This window comes from Bison bison, unplaced genomic scaffold (assembly GCF_000754665.1).
Source record: "Bison bison bison isolate TAMUID 2011002044 unplaced genomic scaffold, Bison_UMD1.0 scf7180017864291, whole genome shotgun sequence".
NCBI lineage: Eukaryota > Metazoa > Chordata > Mammalia > Artiodactyla > Bovidae > Bison > Bison bison.
In genome coordinates this window covers 13,611,829-13,623,318 of record NW_011494863.1, presented here as the reverse complement: position 1 = coordinate 13,623,318, position 11,490 = coordinate 13,611,829, and the positions used below count along the sequence as shown (strand labels likewise).

The 11,490-nt window shown below is 37.4% G+C and overlaps 1 protein-coding gene across 1 annotated transcript in view; it reads left to right on the top strand.

Moving 5' to 3' along the window:
• NMUR2 (neuromedin U receptor 2) overlaps positions 1-7,957 on the top strand; it is a 16,913-nt gene extending 8,956 nt beyond the window's left edge. Inside the window, exons 2-4 of the mRNA XM_010850607.1 lie at positions 527-611; positions 3,062-3,187; positions 6,891-7,957. Coding sequence (XP_010848909.1) covers positions 527-611; positions 3,062-3,187; positions 6,891-7,186 — 507 coding nt within the window. The 3' untranslated portion in view covers positions 7,187-7,957. The remainder of the gene's footprint in view (positions 1-526; positions 612-3,061; positions 3,188-6,890) is intronic.
• The last annotated feature ends 3,533 nt before the right edge of the window (positions 7,958-11,490 follow it).

Sequence of the window (11,490 nt, the reverse complement as noted above, 5' to 3'; positions counted from 1 at the left end):
CCTGAGTCCAGTTCCATCTCCAACTTACTGTTAAACATTTAGCTAATTCTTACATTTCTCTGGGGCTTCCCTGGTAGCTCAGCTGGTAAAGAACCCACCTGCAATGCAGAAGACCCCAATTGGATTCCTCGGTCAGGAATATCCTCTAGAGAAGGAAGGGATAGGCTGCTCACTCCAGTATTCTTGGGCTGCCCTGGTGGCTCAGACAGTAAAGAATGCACCTGCAATGCGGGAGACCTGGGTTCCATCCCTGGATGGGAAGATCCCCTGGAGAAGGAATAGGCTACCCACTCCAGTATTTTGGCCTGGAGAATTCCATGGACAGAGAAGCCTGGCAGGCTACAGTCCATGGTGTTGTAAAGAGTCAGACATGACTGACTGACTTTCACTTTCACTTTACATTTCTCTTAGGTTTTTTTTTTTTTTTTTTTTAACTTGTAAAATGAGTGTTAGACTCACACTTCTTAGATCTTAATGGGAGGAAAAACTGTTTCCCTTTCTTTATCTCTTTGCATTTCCCTTGCAGCTGAAGAAAGACCAACACCTTGAGGCAGATAAAGTGACTGCAAATATTCAAAGACCATCCAGAAAATCAGTCACTAAAATGCTGTGTGAGTCCTCTATCTTGTAATTGTTTGTTTGTTAAAGGAAAGCAGTTATATTTGGTATGATTAAGTGTTGCTGGTATCAGATCAAAATTGTCTTCAAGCACAATATCATGTCCTGTTCTTCCATGGCTTACTCAAGCATCTGCTGCTGCTGCTGCTGCTAAGTCGTGTCCGACTCTGTGCGACCCCATAGACGGCAGCCCACCAGGCTCCACCATCCCTGGGATTCTCCAGGCAAGAACACTGGAGTGGGTTGCCATTTCCTTCTCCAATGCATGAAAGTGAAAAGTGAAAGTGAAGTCGCTCAGTCATGTCCGACTCTTAGCGACCCCATGGACTGCAGCCTATCAGGCTCCTTCGTCCATGGGATTTTCCAAGCAAAAGTACTGGAGTGGGGTGCCATTGCCTTCTCTGACTCAAGCATCTAGGGCCTGCCTATTTTGTTCTGTTTTAAAGGCCTCAGAACAACACACTAAACTGCATCCATTATAATACACTCTGTTCAGTTTTTGGAAATCATATCCACTCTCAGAGCCTTCAAATATCTCTTTTCCCTTTTAAAATGAGGAGGTGGTTCTTAACCTATTTTTTATTATGAGTTTCTTTAAAAGTATTATGGAAATAGTGAATTTTCCACTCAGAAAACACATAAATGAGCATCCATCAAATGTTTGATAGTCCATTTCAGAGGATCACAAAACCCTCTGATACCAAGCTTGGTCTTCATGAAATCTTTTATTTCCAGAATAAGAACAGCTGGTTAAGAATATTCTAAGCAGTCATTCCTCCTATGACATTGCATGATTTTATATAAACAGTACACTCTTTTATATAGATAAGATTTTAAAACAAAATCTAAGCATTGATCCACACTCAAATGTTATAAAAATACAAGATCCAGCACTAGTCTAACAAGATACTGATCAATTAGAGAAAGGAAGTTTGTGATACACTTTCCAACTCAAAATGTGAGGTTTAGAAGAAAAAAAAAATCTTCCAGGATAATATGCATATGAAACATTCATTGCAACTATGTGATATATATGAACAACAACAAAACCTGTGAGGTCAATAAAATATGTCTTTTCAGCTCTACTAATCATCTTCTTGGAAATTTTTTACCACGTGTTAGCACCTGATCTTCTCTACCAAGCAATCTAGTCCCTTCAGTATTTCTCTCCCTTCCTTTATGAACATAATCTTTCACTAAGAGACTTGAAGTGTACTCACATTAAAGTTACAATGATAAAATACACTGTGAACCCTTTGCCTTTTGCAAGCAGAGGGTTTAATTTTAACAGGAATTTAAATTTTTAATTAGAGGAAATTATAGACAGTAGTAAGCAGATTAGGGACATTTTATTCAAGGCTAAATTCAGAAGAATCTCCCAAACTGTCCTGAAACCACATAAAGCAGGCAGATCACTTACTCTGAGTATGTTTAGTGCCAATGGGAGACATATGTACTGTTTACTATGAAACACATCAAACATGCTCATGAGTTCAGAGAACTGTAAAGTGAACACCAAAGTACCCATCATCCAGCTTTAAAAGTTATCAATGCATAGCTAATCTTGCTTCCTCTACATGTCTATCTCTCCGTTAGCCCCTACAAGATTATTTTGAAGTAGATCTCAAAAGAAAAGGAAGGAAAAGTATTTTACAACTCCAGGAGAGAAGAAAAAACATACATATTTATATTCGTGCGGATCAAATGCCCTATAGAGAAACTCTGGTAGCACCAATCTCTGTCTGGGGAACTGAAAATAAGAAACTAGAAGGTGCAACTTCCTGTGAATCTGTAATGATTTAAAAATAAAAAGTAAAAACAAACATAAAGCAACTGGAAGGAATTCTGTGCCCTAGTAATTTATAATAGACACATCCCCATTCCAATCCAGAGATGCTTATAGTATGTTTATGGTTGTTCAATCTTTCTCTTTTCCCTGACTTCTTGCAGAATTTTAAATGATTAAAATCATAAAAGCTTCTATTTTTTCTAGAATAACAATATAAATTCATACTGCACTTCATAGTTTATTAATCTATAACTTCAAAGAACACGGACTTGCTTGAGCACAATCATTTTACTTATATATCCAGTTTGTGTGGTTACAACAGTCTACTGGCAATAATTTATATTCCACAGTAGAATGTTTTCTGGACTTTGAATACATTCAATACTATTTTAATACCTTAAAGGAAACTTACATTATACAAGAAATCTTGTACAATCATTTGGGAAACTGATTCTCAATACAGAACTTCTACACAGAATATAATTCATTCTTATGTTTACATATTCTGTGTAGAAGTTCTGTAGGATCTAGTGACCTTTAGGAAGTATAACTTAACAAAGATGAAGGGCAAATGCTAGCAGGAACTCAGAAGGAGTTGTATACCTCTTCTTGCTTTGACTGCCTTCTACTCTCCCCTTCATCCTCCTTTTCCAGTTGTCTTGGTCTTAGTGTTTGCTATCTGCTGGGCCCCATTCCACATTGATCGGCTCTTCTTCAGCTTTGTGGAGGAGTGGACCGAACCCCTGGCTGCTGTGTTCAATCTCATCCATGTGGTGTCAGGTAAAATTGTAGATCCTTTGGGTGCATCACAAGTGTTCAGGTAGCTGCAGCTTTTTCATCTTGCTTAGAGCAAGTAGGTTCTATCTGTATATGCCAATTTATCATAGAGATTTGCCACGCATATATATATATATATATAAAATGACATTTGATTTTTATTGTATTTAAATATTAAATATTTAAATATTATTAGGCATTAAATATTGATTAAATAGGTTACTGGCTCAAAAGAAATATACCATATTACTACTTTAGACACTATTTTATGAAAACCCTCAACTCTAAATATGATGTCACAGCAGGAAAATGGTCTAAGGAATGATTCCTTTGGTTTTTCTGCCAGTGGCCATGGGATTTATTTGGTTCTTATTTATTAAACACTCGTGTCCCTGAAACCCACTATTGTCTTCAGCAAGTGTTACATCCTCCTGAAAGCCAGCCAAAGGGCATTCATGGGGCATCATGTTCTGCTTTTAGGCCACTTTAATGCTGCTCATTAAGGACATCATAGACTATGTTGGAGAGTGACGGAAAGGTTGCTGAATCAGAGGGCCTGGATTTGCATCTCAGTACCTTTAATATTCTTAGCTATAAGCAAAACATGGATTCCTTCTTTCCCAAGTTTCCTCAACTATAATATGGCAATAACGCCTGTTCTATACACACCACAGGCTGATGCACACTAAGTCACTTCAGTCATGTCCGACTCTTTGTGACCCCATGGACTGTAGCCTTTCAGGCTCCTCCGTCCATGGAATTTTCCAGATAAGAAAACTGGAGTGGGTTGCCATTTCCTACTCCAGGGTATCTTCCCGATCTAGGGATCTAACTGCATGTCTTACATTTCCTGCCTTGACAGGTGGGTTCTTAACCACTAGCGCCACCTGGAAAGCCCACAGGCTGATGGTGAGAAGCAAGTAAAATAATAGCTATTAAAGAACTTTTTAAACTATAGTATATCTTTCTATGACTATCACAAATTGTAAAGTAAACATTATCATCAACATTTTATTGTTAAAGAAACAGTTCTACAAAGAAGAAATGACTTGTCCAAAGGTAATGGGCAAATAGTAAAAATTAAGATTCAGGCTTGAGTCACCTAACTTCAAGTTCAGGCTTCCTTCCTCTTGAATGGAGCAAAGGACGGCCCCCACGTCTTTCGTTCTCAGTTAGTGTAACTGTTAGCCTTAAGTTCAGACCGCTTTTATCCCTCTACCTCTGCTAGTCACTGGCTGGTTCTACAAGCTCTTTATCAAAGACAAAGACGTCATTATGGAGGAAGGATAAGAGCAATTTGTAAAAATTAAAGTCCAGATGTGCATAGAGCAATAACATTCATATGTATACTTAATACCATATATATTATCTGTTTTCTACCACCATTTTTTTTTTTTTTATTCAGCAGGGCTTGTGTAAAGCTTATACCTAGACATTAGGACCTTCCTCTGTGTTAAACTATTTATTATTCTGGACGATATCTCAAAAATGTTTATAGCTCTGATCTTTGTGGTTTGTCTGAGAAGTGGAAGTGTTTAAATAATATACACACTACTATATATATAATAGATAACTAATAAAGACCTACTGTGTACCACAAGGATTCTATTAAATACTCTGTATAGGTGTATATGGGAATAGAATTTTTTAAAAAGGATATATGTATATGCATAATTGATTCACTTTGCTGTATACCTGAAACCAACACAACATTGTAAATCAACTATACTTCAATAAAAAAAGTGTTTTAAATAAGATAAATTATTCTTTAAAAAAATTGGAAAATACACAAGATCAACATGAAGCTTCACTAGTTGATTACACTTCTCCAGAGGCATCAACAAAACTATTTTAAGATTCCCAAGCTGTGTCATTTACAACACAATAACATTTTCTTATTAAGACATAATTTTTACCTCCCCAACCCTACCAACCAGATGATATCTAAACCTCTTAAATGCTATGCCCAAAACGCCCCCAACTTGCCTTCTGACCCTCAGATTATAGTATTTTCAATTCATAAGCCATATACTTTCCAAGTTGGTGAATTAGGGGTTTCTGCACGTCCTGCATTATTCTGGACAATAAGTGTTCCCGTCTCAGTACACTGGTGCATGCTGTGCCTTCTACCTCTCTTCCACTCCTCTCTTGAGACCCCCTTCTCTCTTCCCCAATGTCTCCTACCCATTTCATGGTCTGGTTAGACTCCAGTCACCCCCATTATTATGGAGATGATTTGTCATGATTATTAGTGTTCTTGTGCTTAATGTGAATTTCCATAACATGACTGTTACTATCACATATTTTGCTCTTGTCTTAACAGATATTGTTAGGTATCATCCTCTTGTTAATTACTGAAATCAGGCATAAATCTTATCTCTGTAATACTGTTCTAGATCCTTGGAGAACAAAGTCTAAATCCACTACCTTCCAGTGGGCCTCAAAGTCACATAATAAAAGTTCAATCAGTATTTCTTTATTGAACAAATTAACAGTGTACAGAAATGCACCCCCCACCCCTACAGGTCCACAGACATTCCTTCCTGGGTTTCCTAGATAGTGATAAACAGTTTCCTGCAATGCAGGAAACCTGGGTTAGATCTCTGGGTCAGGAAGATCCTATGGAGGAGGGCATGGCAACCCACTCCAGTATTTTGCCTGGGAAATCCCATGGACAGGGGAGACTGGCGGGCTGTAGTCCATATGGTCGCAAAAGAGTCAGACAGGACTTTGCAACTAAACAACATTTCTCTGTGCCCAATTCTGTCCACAGGCAAATGGCTCTGTATGTGTCCTGAACTATACAAATGAGAATGACAATGAACGTGTTAAGGATAGCATCTATCACTTGTTTTATATTCTTATTCTCAACCCTTCTGTGGATAGTACCTCAACTTTATCCTCACAATAATCCAGGGAGGTGGGTTAAAATGGTGTTATCATCTCCATTTTACAAAGAACAAGAAATTGAAGTGCCAGTTCTGTCCAGGGTCACAGAATAAGTAAGGGCCAAGATCAGAAACTTAAGTCCTCTGATTCTTCAGGCTCCATGGGCCTTGAGGAAATAAAATAGGATATGGTAACAAATGAAAAGTGTGTATCAACCAAGAAAATGGCAATGTGTAAGGCATTTGGTGGAGAAAACAAATGGAAAACAATACAAGAATTCATTAAGGTTGGAAATAAGGTGGGAAGAGACATCAAGGGGAAGGAATTGGCAGGAAAAGGACACTGGGGAATGCTTCTTTGAAGAGCTATTTGGCATCATAAGGAGTCTTAACAGAGATTATGCCTTGACTGATTTACTATTCCTCCATTACTTGCAGTTTCAAATGATAGACTGAAGCATAAGATAAAAACATCTCTTTCTTCTGATACTTACGCATCTCTCATTAATGCTATGGGAACATGTTCTTTAATTAAACAAGTGGGGATCAAAGGAAGTTGCTGAACATCTCAGAGAGATCCCATTCCAGCTTAAATTTTTCCGAGACTCTTTAATCTTTCTAGGTTTGGTTCCTAAAGTACACAGGTGGTAGATCTGTTCAGAGCATTTTGTATTCTCAATTAGAGTCTTGTATGTACTATCACTTCCAAAAGAGGCAATCAAAGGGATGTGAGGCCTTTATTAAATATTTATGCTTCTCCGTGTAGTGCCTCCCCCTCAGTTTTTCCTCAGCCTGTCTCTTAATCCTCTGCGTTCCAGGTGTCTTCTTCTACCTGAGCTCAGCGGTCAACCCCATTATCTACAACCTGCTCTCTCACCGCTTCCAAGCAGCATTCCGGACTGTGATCCCCCCTTCCTGCCAACAGCAGCACTCCCATAACCACTCACCGGGGCCGTCTATGCAGCGGAACATCTTCCTGACAGAGTGCCACCTTGTGGAGCTGACTGAGGACGTAGCTCCCCAGTTCCCTCGTCAGCTGTCCGTCCTTAGCTCGCAGCTCCCCATAGCCCTCTGTACTGGACAGGTGCCAAGAAAGGAGCTCGCAAAGAGCTGACATCCGTGTGGTTCTGTATTCTGGAGGGGTGGGGGGATGTCCCATAATTTATGCCTTCTTATATGATATGAAGGAGGTAAAATGACTCTTGGAACTTACATATCCAATTCTAGTTTTTTCCCCAACAAATGTGAAAATTGCTACTTAAATCTTGATTTAAAACCCAGAACCTCTTGATTTAGTTAGCATTCCACTGTCTTAACTGCTTCATGCCCTTCACTAGTTCATGCAAAGAGCATGACTAACACATCATAGCACCTATACATTGAGTCATTCTCACAATTGGGAATGATTTGTCTTGCTATTCACACTCTGAGTCAGGCTGGCATTCTTACAACCAGTGGTCCCTATGAGCCACAGAGGGAGACATGGAAATGCTGTTAATGTAATTTGAGGGGCCCATGCCAGCTCTTCCACGGCAATCTGTCTACCCTGCTTCATACTGTTCAATTACAATGTGATTCCTTGCAGTCTGAAGCCTTTGAGTTAAAGAGTCCTGATAACATAAGAATGCTCTTCAGAATTATTATTATTCCCACCATTCTATTAATGATCCGCAAGTCATTATCAGTCATTCCTCACCAGGGATGAAATCAGATACAAGTTCTACTTGGAGAAGAATGGGAAGAAAGAGAATATGGTGGAAGGTCCAAAGAGTCAACCTACACTACTTATTTGTTTTCATCATTTGGTCTAGACCTGGATTTCTATTAACTTGTGTCATAAATAGATGTATGTCTACTGTCTAATAAAAAGGACAAGTCAACTGATTACTACTGGTCTCAAACTCACGACTTTTCCTACTCAATCCTTCATTGTCTCTATAGCCCTCATCACTCCTACAGTGGCCGCCATTGCATCGTCACAACTACTACACACTTCTACTCAAGTTCAATTACTTGCTCTTATGAAGTCACACCCCAGTTTCCCCAGCTGCATATGTTTGCTTACAGAATGCTCTCTATACCTCCAATCTTCATCAGATGTGATCCTACCCATTCTTCAATATCTAGCTCATTGTGTTACCTCTTCCATAAAGCCTTGCTTGATTTTTTCAAATAAGAGTATAATCTGACTTTTCTATCAGTTTATGTATCTTAAGCGTTTCCTTCAGCCTGCTTTGTATTTCCATGATTTATATTCTTGCTTTGCTAGAATGTAGATTTGTCAAAGACATGAAGTATCCTGTGTTCCTTTTTGCTGTTACTGGAGTCCTGACAATATATCAGTCACAATAAATACGTAGTAAATAAGTTGACCTCACATTCCGACATACTGAGCCAAAAAATCGCTCCATGGGAAACCATGTTAAAGAGCTGAAAGACCAAGATTCTGTTTCTGACAGGGACATCTGACCTTCAGTTGGCCATTTAATCAGCTGTGATTACAATGGCACGCCTGCTGTGTCTGCAGTGTGAGAAGACTCTTCTCTGCCCCAGGCCTTACTGAGGCTGAAACAAGCAAGCTCCAGCTTTTAGTCTGAATTTTCCCCAAGTTGAACAGACCATTCTACTAATAAATGAGGATATTGGTCTCTGACATTATTTTCTAACTGAACAGTCATCTTCAAAGTAATTCAATATATTTTTAAATCTCTTAGCTAATTACAAGCCAACTTTAATGAATCTGAATTCTTAGTGATGCTTTATGTTGGTGAGCAAAAATTCTCTGGACATTTAAGGATTAAGTTGAAAAGACTCAACAAAAGAAAAACCTCAAAAACCGGACAATTGCGTTTCTTTCTTGACTTTTGAAGGTCTAATACAATTACTGTCTTTAACATCAACTCCAAAAGAAACAATACTAAAACTGAAGCTAGTAATCTGGTTGTTTGATTAAAACTTTAGTCTCTTTTTTAAAATCCTCATTTTCCTTTCTTCTCTTAAAGATGTAAAAATCAAAAAATGATTATTAATTCTTTCATTCAACAAATTTTCAGAACCCATTAGGTAATGGGCATTGTGGCATCACCTCACCTTTAAATTATTTATCTAGTAGAAGAAATGATTTTTTTTTGAAAATCATTACACAGTTGTTTAAATCTAATTGTAAAGTGTGCCACAAAATCCAAATATAAGCACTGTGGGACTATATATAAAAAAACAGTGTTTGATCAAGTCAGAGAGCAATAGGTTTAACTAAACATAACACTAAAAAAGGAGGGAAAAGTGTTAAGGCTTTGTCTATAGAGACATACATACATATGCACATATATACATACAGGAAGCTTATATTTCCTATAATATAAGGAATATTTCCTTCAATAAAAGTTGAAGTCCTAGAGTTACCTTATATAATAGTTGACACAAAATTAGTAGAATAAAGGGAGAAACTAAAACTTAAATTGTTCAGTGTTACTCAGTAGTGCACCTCATCATCTCTTGAGTTCCTTGTGATTCCTGAATTTTAGGATAATGATAGAAGAGGCCAGATAGTAAACACAATTAACAAAGTATTGGCAATTCAACTCTACTTCAATGACACAGTGATTTTTGAGCTCTCTAGTGATTTACAAACTTAGTGAACAGAAGCAAAGATATTTAGAATGTTGCTTGCCAAATTAGTTTGGCCCAAAGAGATAGCAGTGATTATTAATCTGAGACCCATGGAAAAGTTTCAGGAGATACAAGAATCCCTTGAAATCACAGTCATAATTCTTAGAGTGTACTTGTTTTTCTTGTAGAGAAAATTTATAGTTTTGATTTGCTCTTCAAAGTAGTCTATGACTTAAATGATTATAATCACTGTTCTAAAGGGTCCTTAACAGTCTTACATAAAGCTTCTCTCTTAATGGATGAGTTGCAGTTGAAAGAAGGTACTGCAGGATAATTAACAAGTATCATTATTCCAACATAATTGTCCAGTATGTAAGAATTAGCTGTTTGTGTGCTGGCTTGAACTTGCTTACAGAAGTTTATTATTACCTGTTTAGAATTTTGAGAGGAAGCTGTCAAAGGATGGGTAGCTTGACATCAGCCACAGTGGAAATATTTATGCCATAGAAACTGCCCAACACTGCCCATCAAAGACCTGGCTTATCAGCACACCATTATCAATATGCTGACAATCCTCCATCTTGCTACAATATATGTGATTTGTTTGTAGAATAGATCCCCAATAGCACTGCTATAATTATAGACTAATTAAAGTTGCAGTTAACTCATTGAAAAAAAAAGTCAATGGACCAGATTTTGACCAAAGAGGTAAGAGATAAAAATAAGCTAAAGCATACTAATTATGACATGAAAGACTCATCAGCATTTTATAATTAACCTAGAGTGGAAGAATTACCCTTGGATGATATCCATTAAAATTAATGCAGAAAAAGCAACAGATCACATTTTCTTTCTTATACATCTGTTTTTAAATATCCCACAGGATTCATTGCAAAAAGATGCAAAATTTCTACATTCTCTCTCCTTGGCTTGAGACCTCATTTTTTAAATATGTGGAAAGTGCAAGCCAAGCAAAGGTTCAGTTCATCTAAAAAATCTATTTCCTCTCTTTTTATCCTTTTAAATCATTAAACCATATTTAGACTCTACATTAGATATGCATATGTTATACTTTGGAAATATTTTCCAGGTTATGTCAATGTTTGAAAGTTTTAACTAACCTATCCTAGAAATTGTTGCATATAGCCAAATTACACATGAGAAATATACACACTGAAAAAATATACATATGAATTTAGTAGGCTAAAATGTTTAGACTAAGCTGGTTAAAATAAAATAAAAAGCCCATTCTAAAAGAAAAGCACTTCATTCATTTCAAATACATGAAATTACTTGTATATTAAGAACCCCATGTTAATGCATAGATAAGAACATACTGTTAGTAAAAAAGAAATTTTTGAAACTAGATCTTAATGGAGCTTGGGTAAATATTGCTTATTTGAATATTATAGTAACACATAGCATATCATAATTTCATATTTCCCTTTATAAACACTGAAAAGTTTAATACTGACCCTAACTTGATAGCAATTCTTTAACAATAGAAACTGAAGTAAGTTTTACTTCATAACATTCATCTGTACTCTAGCTCAGTAAGTTCTCACAGCTTCACTAAGAGGGAGGTATTGTATTTCGCCTTTACAGTTGACAAAATCTGACTTAGCCTCACTACACTCAGGGAAATAGACAAGCAAGCACAAAGTGTGAGTGAGACATACCATGGTAAGTATTTACGTCTCACTCATACACCTACAGGTTGTAGCTGGGCTGGCTCCACTCCTACTGAGGCAGAGCACTGATGAAGACCCAGGGCCACCTAAAGTACCTGCTTCCCGTGGCCAGCAAGTC